We start from the raw sequence: 16,878 nt of genomic DNA, 5'->3' as shown, positions 1-16,878 counted from the left end.
TGCCTGCTCTCCTATTCCTGTTCAGCACTGTATCAGAGGGTCTAATCAGTGCAATAGGAAACATGGAGAAATTAAAGTTACCCAGAGGGGAAAGGAAGAGGAAAAACTGCCTCTATTCATAGATGACATATAGAAAATTCTGCACCCCAATCTTCACAGCAGCACTATGTACAATAGCCAAGACATGGAAACAACCTAAATATCCATCAACAGACGACTGGATAAAGAAGCTGTGGTATATTTATACAATGGATACTCAGTGATAAAAAAAAGAATAAAATAATGCCATTTGCAGCAACGTGGATGGACCTAGAGATTGTCATTCTAAGTGAAGTAAACCAGAAAGAGGAAAATGCCATATTCTACCACTCACATGGGGAATCTAAAAAAGAAAGAAAGAAAGAAAAAAATAGAGGACACTAATGAACTCATCTACAAAAGAAACAGATTCACAGACAGTAAACAATCTTATGGTTACCAGGGAAAGGAGATGGGAAGGGATAAATTTGGGAGTTTGAGATTTGCAAATGTTAATGACTATATATAAAAACAGACTGAAAAACAACAAAAAACAACAACAAAAGAAAATTTTATATGTAGAAAATCCTAAGGACTCTTTCAAAAAATTACTGGAACTAACTACTTTAGCAAGATTGCAGGATTTAAGATCAAGATACAAAAATCAATTGTATGTCTATATATAACTAATGAAAAATCCCAGAGTCAAACTAAGAAAACAATTCCATTTACAATAGCCTCAAAAATCAGACTATACTTAGTAATCAGTTTAACAAAAGCATAAGACTTGGAACCTGAAAACTATAACATATCACTGAGCGAAACGGAAAAAGATCTAAATAAATGGTACAGAACAATTGGCTATCCACATGCAAAAAATAAAAGGAATTTAGATCCTTATCTCATACAAACATTAATTCAAATGGATCACTGGCCTAAATGTAAGAACTAAAGCTGTAAAAATTATAGAAGACAATGTAACCTTAGGTTAGAGAAAGACTTAAAATATAACACAATCCAGAGGGGAGGATATAGCTCAAGTGGTAGAATGCATGCCTAGCATGCACAAGGTCCTGGGTTCAATCCCCAGTACTGCCTCTAAGAACAAATAAATCAACAAATGAACCTAATTGCCTCCCCCACAAAATAAATAAATTTAAGAAATAACACAATCCATAAAATATAAAATCAATCAATTTGGACTTTTTTCATCAAATTGTAACAATTTTGCTCTTCCAAGGCACCATTAGGAAATGCAAATACAGACCACAGACTGAGAGAAAATATTTGCAGATCATCTATCTGATAAAGAACTTGTATCCAGACTATAATATAAAGGACCCTCAGAACTCATTAATAAGACAACCAATCCAATTTAAAAATGAACCAATGCTCTGAACAGGCACTTGGCCAATGAAGACATATGAAAGGATAATAAATACATGAAAAGCTGCTCAATATCAGTAGTTACTAGGGAAATGCAAACTAAAACCACAGTGAGATACTACTTCGTACCCACAAGGATGGCTAAAATAAAAAAGACCAACATTACCAAGTGTTGGCAAGGATGTGCAGAAACCAAAGCCTCACACACTGCTGGAAGGGAGGCAAAATAGTGCAGCTAGTTGGGTGGGTTCTTAAAAAGTGAGCCCTGCACTGGTCATGCCACCCAGCAATTAAACTTCCAGGAATCCACCCAAGAGAAAGGAGAACAGATATCTACACAAAGACCCGTACACAGGCATTCACAGCAGCATTATTCGTAAGAGTCCAAAACTAGAAGCAATCTAAACATCTAGTAACTGGTGAGCGAATATACACAATGTGGTCTATCCATACGGAGGAATACTATTCAGCAATAAAAGGGAACAAACGCTATAATGTGGATGAACCTCAAAAACACTGGTAAGTGAAAGAAGTCAGAACCAAAGACTGCATATCATTCCATGTATATGAAATTACCAGAAAAGGTATATCTCTAGGGACGGAAGGTAGATTAGCAGTTGCCTGGGGCTGGAGTTGGGAACATTTCCAAGCTCCCTCTGCAAATGGGCAGAGGGAGCTTGGAAATGTTCTAAAAGTGGGTTATCACAATGCTATAAATTTACTAAGAATCACCAAACTGTATACATATAATGGGTGAATTTTTTTCACTTAAAAATTATGATAGAGAACATATCAACTTAACCATCTTACTCACTTCTAAGTACACAGTTCAGCAGTATTAAGAGTATTCCCACTGTTGTGCAACTGCTACCACCATCCATCTCCAGGACTTTTTCATCTTGTGAAACAAACTCTATATCCGTTAAACAATAGTCCCCGTTCCCCCTCCCCCAGGTGCTGGCACCCCCCATTTTACTATTCATTTTATGAATTTGATTACGCTAGGTACCTCATATAGTTAGAATTATACAGTATTTCTTTTTTTGTGTGACTGGCTTATTTCACGTAACATAACTCAAGGCTCATCCATGCTGTAGCATGTGACAGGGTTTCCTTCTTCTTTAAGGGTGAATAACATGAATGCGTGAATTTTATGGTATGAAAATTATGTCTCAAGAAAGCTGTTTTTTTAAAAGAGGCAAAACTCTGGACGATTACCTTGGGAGGAGGCAGAGACTGAAAGGGGGCATGATGGGGAGGTTTGGGGGCCAATACTGTTTGTTCTATTTTTGGATGTGGATGCGGGTTAACTGGAAGGGTGCGTGCTATGAAAATTCAAGGAGCTCTAGCCTTGTGACATGTGCTCTTCTGTGTGTTAATCATCAATAAAGCGTTTCATTTAAAAAAATCTGTACTTAGACTATTTCACAGGGTTACTTCAAGGCTCACACAGGGCTTCGTTAGCTATAAGCTACTTGGCAACTGCAGGATTTGTTGCTAGGATCTTGATGACAGCTTTGAGCTTTGAATAAATAGGGCCCCCAGGCCTGTCTGTTGGGTCCCCAGTACTTACTGACCAGGACTCCCATTCCACACTGGGGAGATATTTCATAGGAATTCAACTGTGTGTTCTGAATAAATACTCAGAATGGCCCTGCCTCTCTGCCCTCCACTCTTATCAAACAGCAGGGGCGGCAGCCCCAGCCACACACCCACTTCACCTGGTCCCCTCCCAGCGCCCAGCAAAGGCGGAGACTGAGACTCACTCTGCAGCACGAGGACCACCACTTTCTCCACCGCCCCCATCTCGTTCTCCGCCAGGCACTGGTACCGTCCGGCGTCGTCCATCTGCGGGTGGGCACGGGAGGGGGTGTGGTGTTCAGGAGAGGAGGACGATGGGGAGGGGAGCGTCTGGGGACAGCTGAGCACAGAAAGGGGCTACCCGAGCAAGGCCCAGCTAACCAGGAGGGAGCTTAGAGCGTAAACCAGCCGGGGGCTCGCAGATTCCATCATACGTCAACAGAAGTCCAAAGAGAATCCAGCCCCTTTCACACCTGGAACCTGGGATGGGGGGTGGCGACCAAGGGCTTGGACTCATTGCCCTAAGGGGAGCCACATGCTACAAAAGCATGATTTAGATCCACCTCTTCCAAATTGCGTACGTTGCGGCATTAGGGCTCCATGGCACTTGATTAGGGAGTCCTTGAAAAAAGGGTTCCATGGTCAAAGAAGTTTGGGAAACACTGAGTCAGACAATGACAGGCTTCTAACTGCAGGCTTCTGGGGGCTTTCACTGCGCCAGGGCGCACTGCGAGTTCTCCAGAGGGGGAGGGTTCACAGCACTTCCTGGCCTCAGGGATAAGGAAGTCTTTTTTCACAGGATATCCACAACCACAGACAGTGGTGCAACTTAGGAAGGATGCTGGCTCGGATTCACTTCCGAGTGGCAGCGCCAGAGGAGACGGAGCTGGGGCAGCCTGAGGCCTCTGTCCGCGCCCAGATGATATCTCGGAGACTGCTCCCAAGGGACTGTCGGTGGGCAGCACGGCTCGCAATTAACAGTGTCGATTTGGGGTGGGGGCGTATAGCTCAGTGGTAGAGCGCATGCTTAGCATATACGAGGTCCTGGGTTCAAGCTCCGAGAAACCAAATAAATAGATAAATCTAATTACCTCCCCACTGCAAAAAAATAAAGTGTCAATTTGGGCATCAGACCAAGTCAGGACCAAATCCTGGCTCCACTGCTTACCGTGTTGAACCCATTACTAGTACATTGCCATGTCTCTGGAGCCTCAGTTTCCCCATCTCTAAAATGCGGATAGTAACAGTAGGATTGTTGTAAGCAACCAATGACATCACGCTAAGTGCGAGGCGTGGTGCCTGGTCCACAGCAAACACTCAGAGCGAAGCAGCCCTTACTTCTGCTGCGGCTGCTGCCTTCACCAGTCTGGGGATTCTCACCATCTAGAGACAGGCTCCCAGATGAGCGAGATCAAGGACCCCTAAGATGAATCCTTGACAGCACCAAACTGTGGATTTCTGCATCTCCACTGGGACTTGCGACACAGAAGGGAAGATGAGCAGGGGTTGCCCCATTGCCCAAGGCTTTGGAAACAGCATGGAGTAGGAATCAGGAGACCTGGGTTGGGGTCCTGTCTCAGGTGCTTACTGATTGTGGGCCACTCTGAGTCTCAGTGTCTTCATCTGTAAAATGAGACACTCTTACCTGCCTACTCTGCCCCATGGAATTGTTATTAATAACATATATTGACATTACTGAGGGACCAGTCACTCTTAAGTACCTGGTGTGGGTCATCTCACTGATTCCTCAATACAAACCTACTGAAAAACAATTATTAGTTGCATTGAAAGGATGAGATAACTGAGGCACAGAGAAGTTAAGTCACTGGCTGGAGGTCACCTTAATTAGTTGGGGGAGAATCTCTGGGTAACAGGCAGGAAAGTGCTTTGTCAACTGTAGAGGGTGGTGCCAACCTAAAGAGCTATCTCGAGAAATCAGGCAAAGCAGAGGGTTGTCCCAGGTGGCCCCGCCCCAGGCCCCGCCTTGCCTCGGTCCTGTGGATGGTCAGTGAGCCATTCTGCAGCTGGTGCCGGAGACGGCTGCCCCGCAGTGGAAGGCCATCTTTGATCCAGCGGATGTCAGGAGCTGGGTCTCCATGGACCACACAGTCTAGCCGGATGCTGCCCCCAATGGGTTCTACCAGGTAGGAAAAGGCCTCCCCTTGTAGGACAGGAGCCTCTGCATGAGGTGACATCAGACAGAGGGTCAGAAAGGAGGCTCCCTCCAGGCTAAGCCTCCCATAAACCCATCCCCAAAGGTCTGCCCACCAGACCACAGGGGCCTACAGAGGCTCCTGCTGGCTCAGTATGGCTGTGTTGAGTCAATGCATCAAGGATGGAAAACAGCTTCTGGGTCATGGATCTAGTGACATACACTGGCAGTGGCTGCCAGGAACACTGTGCTGAGAAGGATTTGAAGCTGAGTGGTAATAGTGCTATGATTGATTAGTGATGTCTGAGATAGGCACAGGAGGGAAGAAAGGATATTGAGTGTCATATCCTCATTCTCATAGAAGGATTACCCCAGCAGCAGGGTACTTTGGAAAACAAGGACTACATGATCATTAGGACGCCTCTGTTGGACACAGCAACACTAAGATGTCCCTGATTCTCATTTTATGCAACTCTTAAATCAGTCCTGGAAGGCCTATGTCAATTTTCATCCTTGCTGGTTTCCTGTGGTTGGATCTACCAACAGCTACAGCTGTGCCCTCGTGCCCTGAGCAGCTCATTCCTCTCCATCAAGCCCCAGCCCCATCCTAAAGTTGAGCATACAAGTCATGGGGTCACCATGAACTACTCCCAATGGGTTATCAAACTACTCCGAGTGGAGGAGGAATGTGGGGAGCAACTGGCAGGCTGGCAAGATTCATGCATTTTTTTGGCCAGGGTACCCTGGCCCCCATCCCTCCTCCCATGCCGACACCATCCAGCTGAGGGTAGCACTACAGATCAATTGGTCAGATCTCAGTTCCACCTACAGGTAGGTCATCTGGGGAAGGTAAGAAATACTGAGGCTGTCTACAGATAACAAATGCTGGAGAGGGTGTGGAGGAAAGGGCACCCTCCTACACTGTTGATGGGAATGTAAATTGGTGCAGCCACTGTGGAAGACAGTATGGAGGTTCCTTAAAAAACTAAAAGTAGAGTTACCATATGATCCAGCAGTCCCACTAATGAGCATATATCCAGAGAAGACTATAATTCAAAAAGATACATTCACCCCAATGCTCACAGCAGCACTATTTACAATAGCCAATACATGGAAGCAACCTAAATGTCCATCGAAAGATGACTGGATAAAGAAGTTGTGATGTATTTATACAATGGAATACTACTCAGCCATAAAAAAGAATGAAATAATGCCATTTGCAGCAACATGGATGGACCTAGAGATTATCATACTAAGTGAAGTCAGATAAAGACAAGTACCAGATGATAACACTTATATGTGGAACCTAAAATATGACAGAAATGAACTTATTTATGTAACAGAAACAGACTCACAGACATAGAAAACAAATTTATGGTTATCAAAGGGGGAAGGTAGGAGGGGAGGGATAAATTAGGAGTTTAGGATTAGCAGATGCAAACCACTATAAATAAAATAGATAAACAACAAGGTCCTACTGTACAGCACAGGGAACTATGGTCAATATCCTGTAATAAACCACAACGGAAAACAATATGAAAATAAGTATCTCTAACTATCTGAATCACTTTGCTATACACCAGACACTAACATGACAATGTAAATAAACTATACTTCAATATAAAAAAAATACGGGTACTGGGGCCTCACGCCAGAGAGGCTGGCTTACTGAGTCGGGGCTGGAAGCTGGGCCTCCGTGTAAAGTCCCCCAGGAAGTCCTAATGTGCAGCCAGGGTGGAGAGTCACTAGTTCAGAGGACAGAAGGCCGGTTTCTTAGAGAAACCAGTGGGTGGGGTCAGTGGAGGTCTGGAGGAAGGCCACATGGTCACTGCCTACCCTTCACGTGGACGAAGCTGACCGCCTGCACGCGGCCCACTCTGTTCTCGGCCCAGCAGACGTAGGTCCCGCTGTCTTCTCTGGTGACTGCCACCCGCTGCAGCGTGCTGCCCCCGTCCTGCTCGGACACCCCGTCTGTGGCAGAGAAAGAGACGCCCCAGGGGCCTCTGAGCCCAGGGTGCCAGGGACTCCTTCCCTGAGCACTTAACTCAGGCCTGGGTAGCCAGCAGGTAATTCATAAAGACACAAGGTGTCCCTTCCCCTGTTGGAAGCCTAACCAAGTTGGACTGGATCATGGCAGGCACAGGGCATATTAGAGGATGGGGTTGAAGACCTGCCTTTTCTCATTTTCAAGTCCACACCGTGAGTTTGATGGGCAGCCAAGGATGGTCTTTGGAGGCCTATTAACACTTCACACTTACAGAAATATTGCCACAGCTTACATCCAGGTGGGTGCCACTAATGGCCTTTGTTTCCCCTGCAGTCATTAGACACTGTCCCGTGAGGAAAAGGGGCAAGCCCTGCATTGACGGAGCATTTACTCTGGGCGAGGCCCTGCCAGGTGTGCCTCCTGCATGAAACCGTTCCACCCCCAGGACCCTTGTTATCTTCATTTTAGGCTGAAGCAGCTGAGCTCTGAGAGCCTGAATCGCTCTCTCGAGCTCCCTGCCCAGGCCGTGGTGGGTCTGAGGCAAAGCCTGCTCAGCAGGTGTGCAAAGGTGAGCTGCACACATTTCCTGGCGCCTGGACTTGGGTACAGGAGGGTCTGAAAATACCATTTTGCAGTGGATGGGACTTAGCCATTTATCCATTCAGCAGACATTTACTGAGTGCCTGCCATGCACACCACAGCGCCTGTGCAGGCCTTGGGCCTCCCTAAACATCACCCGGGACCCAGGTGGGAGGCAAGAGCCCCCCACCCCAGGAGAGGCGTTTGCCGAGGGGCCTACGATGGGAGCGGCAGTGTTGGGCTGGAGGAACACGGCTTCCTCTCCTGACCATGAGGTCTCCAGGCTAGACTCTTTTTCTCAGGTGGCTTCTTGCCAGGTCTGACATGTGACTGGTCACACAGGACCACATGGCTGTTTGCCATGTCCCCACTGACAGGGCCGAGTCTGGAGACCCAGGACCCAAGATGGACCGACATCCCCTTCCTCTCCACTAGGTGGGGTCTCCCTACCTGCCTGCCCTCCTCAACCTCTCAGGGTCCAGGGTCCCTGTCCCAGACCTGTGACTGGCCGGTCGTTGACAGTCCAGCTAATTCGGGGTGTAGGGCTGCCTCGGGCTGCACAGCGAAGCCACAGCCTGTCCCCAAGGTGCAGGCTGCGGTCCCCTGGCAGGGTGGTGAAGACAGGCAGTGCCAGGATGGTGAGGTGCACACGGCGGCGGGCGCGGCCCACAGCGTTCTCGGCGGTGCAGGTGTAGGTGCCAGCATCCTGGCTCTGTGGGCAAAGGGAGGGGTCAGCCTGAGAACTGCCACACCCAAGCACAGGCCAGAATGCCCCCGGGGACCTGCCCCCCGCCCAGGTTCCCTTGGATCATCCAGCCTAGAGAGGTCAAATGACTTGCCCAAGGTCACACAGCTAGCAAACGGCTCGGCTTCACCGTTGCCCCGCTGCACCTCCCTGCAGCCTTCATGTGGCCACACGCCTTGTGATATTTTAAGGCAGGACAAGAAAACTTATACATAAAATTCCTTCTCTACCTGTTTGCGCCTCCTCCCACCCCCTTTAATGGGAACATGCGTCTGCATTACACATTAACCAGAACTTCTCAAAGGCGGGAGCGCCTGCTCGACCGTAAAAATCAATTTTTTCCCCTTTCTTCTGAAGCTAGCAGCGTAACTTCTTTAAAGAACAGCGTTCTTTCCCAGCTCTGCAAGGGGTCGTGGTGACCTACGGCTCACTTTGTGCGTGCTTGCCTGGACTAGGCATTCTTGGTGAACTTGCTGTAAAGTGTCAGTGTTTCATTTTGATGTACAGTCCTTTGTCTTGAGAATATATATGACTGCACCCTTGACTTCTAACAGGCGGAACAGTTCTCAGAACTTCTGAGAGTCTGTCTCCTGGGTTATAAGTTATAATCCTCAGTTTGGCTCAAATAAAATCCCCTTTTTTTTGTTCTTAATTTGATTGTTCCTGGATTTTTGCAGATAGCCTTCATAGTCCAAGCCTGACCACATGCTCGTAATGGTCACCCTTTACTGAGCACCTACTATGTGCTCAGAGTGGGACCTGCACTTGCTCATCTGTGCTCGCCTCATCACCACCCCTGAGGCAGGTCCTGCTTTTGGTGTCCTCTCCAAGAGGACAAGTTCCATGGTGCATTCGAGCAGGGCGGGTACGCTCACCACTGCACATCTGGCTCCCTGTGTGGCAGAATCCCTGGCCCCCGTGCCCCATCCAGATGTGCCCGCCCAGCAGCTGCCTGTCCATCTGGAGAACAGTCTCTTTTATAATTACAGAACATGATGAGTGCTGATGGGGGCCAGGGGCCAGGGCCCCACCCACACTCCTGGCTCAGGTTGAGAACATTTAGGAGCAGTCTGGGGACACAAAGTCATTCCCGCGCCCCTCTCCCCTGCCCCCGGCTGTCCAGGGGGAGGGATTCAAATCTGATTCAAATCTTGGTTGTCTCTTGGCAATAGCATGGCTTTAAAATCTGGGTATACTCTGAACCTTGGTCTCCTCATCTGTAGCTGGGGTGATAACACCTACTTCCCCACATTCCTAGGAGTAAGTAACCGCACAGTGTTCAGCACAGAGCATGACAAATGCGGGGAGCTCAGCAGGTGTTTGCTGCTCCCACGGTTACTAGTCCCTCTAGTCCCTGGGGCCGGAGCCGCACCTCCGAGTTCTTCACCAGCAGCTCCCCGGAAGGTTGGATGGTGAACTTGCCCTCGGCTCCAGACACAGGCTGGCCATCTTTCTCCCAGGTGACGTCGGGCTCGGGACTGCCACGGGCCGTGCAGGGCAAGAAGGCGTGGGAGCCCTCGGTGATGGACAGATCAGGGAGGCCAGTCTCAATCACAGGTGGGACTGTGGGGAGAGGGAGGTCCACTCGGGGACTCGGGCTGGGCTGGGGGGACTGCCCCTGTCCCAGTGCCCTCAGCCCGTGGCACACCCTCAGCCCCTTCCTCCACTTCCATCTGCTGCTCCCGCCACCCCCTGGTCATAGGCCATTGCCCGCAGTCTGAACAATCTGGAGATTTTCTTGAGTTTGGGTGAAGCTGTGACGAAGTGACCTCATTCACACATGTGCACACACATGACTAAAGGGACAGAAATGGCTATTGCTCCTGGAAAGCCAAAAGAAATGAAGAATGACTAAACTTGTTTCCCACGAGGGCCAGAGGAGGCAGAGGGGACCAGAGTTACCGCGTGAAACCAGACCTCGGGCACAAAGTGGGAGATGTCTTTCCCTAAATTCCTTCTAGAACCACAAACTGTGCTGGGGTCGGGGAGGAGGCAGGCATGTTCCCCACCTGGAACCAGAGCCAGGCAGGGAAGGGAGGGGCTCTCAGGAGCCTGAAAGCCCTTAGCCCTCTGGGGTCCACTTTGACCTCCCTCCAGGGACCCACCGTGCACCACCAGCCGAGTCTTCCCCATGGCACTGCCTGCGCTGTTTTGGGCAATGCAGAAATAGTTCCCGGCATCCTCTGGGCTGGCGTGGATAATCCGCAGCTGTCCACTGGGTAGGACCTGGGTGCTCACCCCTGGATTTGGTGGGAAACAATTGGGGGCTGGTGGTTGGGGCAGCAGAACCCCCAAGGAGGGGAGGAAGGCTGCTTGGGTAGTTCTGTCTGACTAGGCATCAAGTGACTTGCTGTGGTCACAGGGTGACATGGGGACAGAGTGAGCGTGGAAGCTGGACCCAGACCCCAGCCAGGCTGTCCCCCTCCTCAACCTCCCAACCCAACCACCCAGTGTGCAGGCAGAATCTCAGTCTCTGGGCTGGTAAGCGGAGACAGGAGGGCAGGAGGTGAAGTGGGCCAAGGGTGGGTGACGAGCCTCTGGGCAGGACAGGGGTCTTCTGAACCCCCTAGCAGGTGTGCAGAGGCCCCGGGGCAGGAAGGAGGACCCCAGGTGCGTACTCTTCTCTTCCCACCCGTGCTGGCTGCCAGGGAGACTCACCTGCAGTCACGCTCAGCCCCTCCTTCTGCCAGGTGACGCTTGGCCGGGGGATGCCCGAGGCCTCGCAAGGCAGCAGCACCTCCTCCTCTGCCACCGCCCAGACCACACTGGGTAGTGGCTTAACCACGGGGGAGGCTGCAAAGGAACAGGGCTGCAGAGGTCCCTGGGAACACTGTTAACACCCAGGCTCCTGCAACCCGGGGGCCTCTGAGCATTGGAGAGGCCTCTGAAGGGAAGAGGAGGTTCTGGGAACCTCAGAAAGGAGGACATGGGCGGGCTGATCCTTTTCTCACTAAGAATCCTGTAGTTCTCTGGGCTGGGGGACATTTACCTTGCACAGTGAGGAACACATGCTTGTGGGCCACGCCCGCAGAGTTGCGGGCTGTGCAGGTGTAGCGGCCAGCATGGATGGGGAGGGCCTGCCCGATCTCCAGGGCACCTGTGGATGGGAAGGGGGTACGAGATGGGTGAGGGGACCCGGGACAAACATCCAGGGACTGAGCCAGCAGGGCTTTTACATGCCCCACCCTGGCGTCCCTGTCGCAGGCCACTCGACCTGCCTCCCTGCCCGTTTGTAAGCAGCTTAGGGGAACCTGGGCCTGCCTCTGCTCCCTGTCCAGAGCTTAACCATGGGCAAGTTCCTTCTACTCTCTGCACCTTCTAGTCTCTGGGCCAAGTGTACAATGAAAAGTCAGACTGGATGGTCTCTAGACTCTTCTGGCTATGATGTGACAAGATCTGCCACTGCCTTACCTGGAATCCCCGGCTCACCCTTAGTTCCAAAGGTTCTCACCCTGCTATCGTTGCCTTGCTATGCTATGCTCAAAATTTGCCTCTTCTAGGAAGCCTTCCTGGATTACTGTCTCTTCAGCCCTCCCTTTGCCCTCTCACCCTGAGCCTTGGCTGCTCAGTAAACACCATTTTAACCTTCCCAGACCACAGGCTGCACCTCAATAGTCAAGTAAGTTGGTTTCTAAACTGTCCCTTGTGGACCCTTGAGGGCCTGCTGGGTTGGCAAGGGGAGCAAGGTCCACCTGACTTGGGACCATTCTGCAGTCCCCACCGTGGCCCCAGATGGAACCAGAGCCTCAGTTTCTTTCATGTGTTGGGCTTCCCTAGAAACACGTGTCAGAGGAAAGGTTCAATTGCTTTGGAAGAGTTTGAAAACCACAGATCTGGCCCGGGGTTCACAGACTTTAAGATTTCACTAACTAACCAAATAGCAAATAAATTGAATTTGGAGAATCCCAGCAAAGTTGCCAATTTTTTATTTTGACAAGCAAAGACACTTAAAAAGAATCAGCATTTCCTATCACTTTAATTTCATAGAAGAAAGGCACTTTCAACACCAAATTATTAAGACAAGCATTTTGTCCAGAATAAAGGACAATCCTTCTAATGAGATGAAACTAGCTTTATGAAAACTTTCATGGAGCTCTTATTTTTCTCCTTTTGCCATTAAGCACCACTGATTTACCAATGCACATCAGGGACGCACCAATGGGTATCCACACTCTGGTAGACGGTTGGGGATACTGAGGCCCAGAGGGGCGAGGGGGTTCTCTCAGGTCACACAGCAAGGGGATGGCAGAGCCAGGCCAGAACTTTCCATCTTGCTCCACCACCAGGCCCCAGTGGGCTGCTTTCACACCCTCTACCCAATTCCCCTGGTGCCCCCTCCACAGCAGGGCCCCATGGCTCACCCTTACTTACCCGAAGCTGAGACACGATAGCCATTCCCCCGCATCCCCAGCCGGGTGCCCGCCTTGCTCCAGGACACGACCGGGACCGGGACACCTGTGCTGTGACACGTGAGGACCACGGGCGCCATCTTGGTCACCATGAAGTCTGTCTGGTCATCAGCAATGGTGGGAGGCACTGAAATGCAAGTGAAGGTTTAAAGCCCTGCCAAGGTCCCCTGGAGACACACAGCCATGGGGCCAGGCTGACGAGAAGGATAAACGTATCACAACACAAGGTGCTGTCAGTGATGAAGGGCCAGGGATAGGGGTGCACCAGAGAGAGAGTCACATTCATTCACCCAGGCGGCGAGGTTTGCTGGGCGTTGGGGCTAGTTACGCACTGCTTTCTGTAGATACAAGCCAGGTATCTCGGGGAGCGTTTCACAAGACAAGGGAGCTTGGTGGGAACACAGAGTAGGGGAGGCCAGAGAAGGCCTCTGCAGAGTGTGGCATTTCACCTGAGATCTGAAGGAGGAGCAGGTGTTGCCTGGGCGAAGGAAAGAGTGTTCACCGTAGAGGGAACAGCATGTGCAAAGGCCTCGCAGTGAGGAAATAAAGCTGAACAGCATGACTGAATCCCAGAGTGAGGGTGAGCTGACCCGGTGGTCGGCAGGGCTGACCTTGTGGGCCCAGGTGATACCATGAATTCTATACCAAAGTCAGTGGGCAGAGATTTTTAACTAGGGTGATGACAAGATTAGATCTGGGTTCAGAACAATCTGGATTGGGGAGAGGCCTCTCCTGTGAGTTCCTATGGGCCAGGAACTGGAGTTGGATTATGTCAGTGTGGGAGGGCAGGATCAGGGAGGGCTTCCTGGAGGAGGTGACCCAGGAAGCGCAGAAAGGCTCAAGAGGGAACCAGGGCAGGTCCCCGCAGGCAGAGAGAGCACCCAGGAGAGGGAGGTGCTGCCCCCATCCCAGCTTCCTCATCTGCCCCTCACCGTGAACAGTCACTCCTGAATGTCAACTTACCATGAACAGTCACCCAGTAGAGCCTGCGGGCCTCGCCCACCTCATTGCTCACCACACACTCAAACTGGGCTGAATCTTGAGGGCTGGGGGCTGCGAGGAGCAAGGCATTGGAGGGCAGGAGCCTGGACAGACAGAGGGACGGTTGTCTGCTAAGGGACTGGCCTGAGTGATCTGAAACCAGCCAGCCGTGGCCTCCCTGCCAGGGAATTTGGAGCAGGGATGTGTCTCAGGACCATTTTCCCATCTCTGGAACTTTCTCCTAGAATTTTCCACCTCCCAAGATCTAGCCATTGAGTTTTGGGTGATTTTAATGTTTGCCCAGTGTTTCTCCACAACCCTGTATGTTTTCCACAGTCGCCACCCATGGTAACTTCTATAATAGCAACCACAGCCAAAGCTCTGCTCAGAGCCGCCTGCGTTCACGGACACCTGCTTTAGTCATCAATCAGCTGGCACCTAACACAACTAATATTTGGTGAATTAACTGGTGAACTGACTCGCTTAATACTCCCAGCGATCATTTCTGCATTTGAGAAACGGGGAGACCGAGGCTCCTGCAGGAGCCATGGGTCTGGGCTCAGCCAGCACAAACTTGGACTTCCACGTAGGTTCTTAGACAGGTGACTGAAGTGCTTTTAAAGGCCATGGATTCTCTGTTTGGGTGTTGTCCCAAGTGCCCCCACCTCCTGCCAGGCATCTCAGTGTAAAGACCCTCCTGGCCCCCTGAGGTCAGGACACAAGTTCTGGTGCTGGCTTTGGTGAGACCCGAGCATGTCCCTGCCTTGGTTCTGGCCCGGTTCCCACTCTGTGAGATGAGCACGCCCTTAGCCACCCCGAGCAGCTCGTGATGGTCCCAGAAGGACCAGCTCAGTACCGGTAGGCGCCCTGCTGCAGGCGGAAGTCCAGTTTCTGTCCGTTCTTCCACCAGACCGCAAGAGGCTTGGGGGAGCCACTGGCCTCACAGGGCAGCGAGGCGGGAGTGTGGGCGGTCAGGGTCAGGTTGGAGGGGCTGGGGGCGATGGCTGGAGGCTCTGGGGAGAGAGCAGTCGTCAGGGGCTAGGGTGCAGGGTGGGAGTAGGTGGGAGGGGCTCACTGAAGCTGTGCCCAGAGGGGAACCAGGAACAGGGGATGCTCATGCCACCTTCAACCCATCCCAGAGGAAGCGGGAACGAGGAGGCAGGAGAAATTCCCAAAGGGGACCTTCCAGTGGGCTCCCAAAGCAGAGGTGATGGGGCCTTTGCTCACCCCTGAGGCTGACGTCCCCCTACCAGCCCTCCTTGAAGGAGGCCTCCAGGGTGCAACTCCCCAGCGGCACCCACCCCCTGGGGCCCGGGCCCAGCAGGTCAGCTTCCACCAAGGTGATTGATTGGATTAAAGAACAGATTGGAGCACCTGGGGGCTCAGTGATTCTGCGTGTTGTACAGCTCGTGCAGGTTTATCACTCACTTAATACAACAGTAAGTGGTGAGTATATGCAACATATGCACAAAAAATAAATACGCATCTTGGAATGTACACGCTCAAAATCTCTACTAATGGGCTTCATGGTCAAAAACATTTGGAGATCCTTACTCTTGGCTCCTGACAGATAGGATGACCCAGAAACTAAGCAGGACTCAGCCCACACTGGGGCGGATGATGTAGGCAAAAAACACACCTTCCCTCACTGACCTACCGAAGACCCGGAGTTCACGGCCCTGCAGATCGGAACCTGCAGAGTTGGACGCCAGGCAGAGGTAATGACCCGCGTCCTGGGTGAGGACTGGCTGGATCCTTAGGGAACCCTCAGGCAGAATCTGAAACCTGGAATGGAGGGAGGGGTTGCCATGGGTATGTGCAGACAAGCGAGGCCCCACAAGGGGCTGGACCCCTGCTGGTGTCTCCAGCAAGACCCTCCACTCTGTCCCTGGCTTTCCCAGTGAGAGGGTGCTAACTCAGGAGTCCTGCATCTGCGAGTCCAGGGTCAGGGCAGGGGGTGGGTCACAGCCATGGGCGGCAACCCGTACTGCCACCCAGCATCAGAAAGGGTGAGAGGAGCTGCTTCAGGCCTCTGGGGCTCCCACCTGGGCCCAGCCTTTCCCAAGAGCCAGCAGGCAGTGGTACCCCCCCTCTTTCTGAGAATGGCCCCTAGATCAGGTCTAAAAACTGCTCCCTCCCAGGGGCCCTGTCTGGACTGTGGCCCCGCTCCCAGCCACAGCCAACTGGACTGTGGACAAACTCGGCACACAGGCTGGGCCAGTGGAGTTCCCTGCCCTGGGAATTTGGAACTGGAATCCACAGACAGCTCTCTAGGCTCTGCAGGTTGTATGAACAGAGGCGCTAAAAGTTGGGGGCTGGGGGATCCATTTCTACCATGTTCATAGAGAAAGAAGTTGTTGAAAATTGGTCAGAGACAGAGAGAGAGAAAGAGGCATGAAGCCCACACAGAAACAGAGATTTGCAACCAAGAGTCAAAACCAGAGACAGCCACCATGTACTTAATAAGTGGGCATGCCTGTCCTTGGGTTCTGAGAAGACCTATGTCCTTTCTGCTCTAACTGCCCAGGTGGGCTTCTGTTTACAACCTGTAAAGAGATACCTGAGCCCCTCCCTATTGCCCTTCCCTGCCAGCTCCCACCTGGGGCTCCCAGGATCCAGGGGGACCCCGTCCTTCCGCCAGCTCACGAGGGGTGGGGGGGCACCATCTGCCTGGCAGGGCAGCAGGGCCGTCTGGTTCACTGAGGCGTTCACTGCGGGTGGTCCTGGCCGGATGCTGGGGACCGCTGGAGGAGGTGCACAGAGGGAGCATGTGCTAGGAGCCTGTCACTCTCGGGGGTGGGGTGAGTGGGGGGTGGGGCAGGGCCACTCACTGTGGATCTGCACTTGGAAGGCCAGGCTGGTGCTGCCTGCAGCATTGCGGGCTGTGCAGCTGTAGTCGCCGCTGTCCGCCGTGCTCAGGGCCTGCAGCTGGAGGAACCTCCCCCGCTCTGGGAACTGGGTATGAGCATCTGCCTGTAGAGACCCCCAGGATGGAGAGCCCCTCATCAGGGCTGGTCAGGCCAGGCTAGCCCCCAGGCAC

The 16,878-nt window shown here is 51.8% G+C and overlaps 1 protein-coding gene across 8 annotated transcripts in view; it reads right to left on the bottom strand.

The window, feature by feature from the left end:
- Window positions 1-16,878, bottom strand: part of HMCN2 (hemicentin 2) — a 150,360-nt gene that overhangs the window by 17,470 nt on the left and 116,012 nt on the right. For all 8 annotated transcript variants that reach the window (XM_032478661.1, XM_032478662.1, XM_032478659.1 and 5 more), the window contains 14 exons: window positions 16,670-16,811; window positions 16,438-16,582; window positions 15,496-15,623; window positions 14,695-14,851; window positions 13,821-13,942; window positions 12,820-12,984; window positions 11,438-11,545; window positions 11,107-11,241; window positions 10,554-10,688; window positions 9,821-10,011; window positions 8,202-8,415; window positions 6,974-7,108; window positions 4,974-5,164; window positions 3,171-3,252 (listed from right to left, as the gene is read on the bottom strand). In XM_032478661.1, the coding sequence (XP_032334552.1) occupies window positions 3,171-3,252; window positions 4,974-5,164; window positions 6,974-7,108; window positions 8,202-8,415; window positions 9,821-10,011; window positions 10,554-10,688; window positions 11,107-11,241; window positions 11,438-11,545; window positions 12,820-12,984; window positions 13,821-13,942; window positions 14,695-14,851; window positions 15,496-15,623; window positions 16,438-16,582; window positions 16,670-16,811 (2,050 nt within the window). The remainder of the gene's footprint in view (window positions 1-3,170; window positions 3,253-4,973; window positions 5,165-6,973; window positions 7,109-8,201; window positions 8,416-9,820; window positions 10,012-10,553; window positions 10,689-11,106; window positions 11,242-11,437; window positions 11,546-12,819; window positions 12,985-13,820; window positions 13,943-14,694; window positions 14,852-15,495; window positions 15,624-16,437; window positions 16,583-16,669; window positions 16,812-16,878) is intronic.

Source organism: Camelus ferus, chromosome 4 (assembly GCF_009834535.1).
Source record: "Camelus ferus isolate YT-003-E chromosome 4, BCGSAC_Cfer_1.0, whole genome shotgun sequence".
Taxonomy (NCBI): Eukaryota; Metazoa; Chordata; class Mammalia; order Artiodactyla; family Camelidae; genus Camelus; species Camelus ferus.
This window is presented reverse-complemented; position numbering and strand designations above follow the sequence as displayed.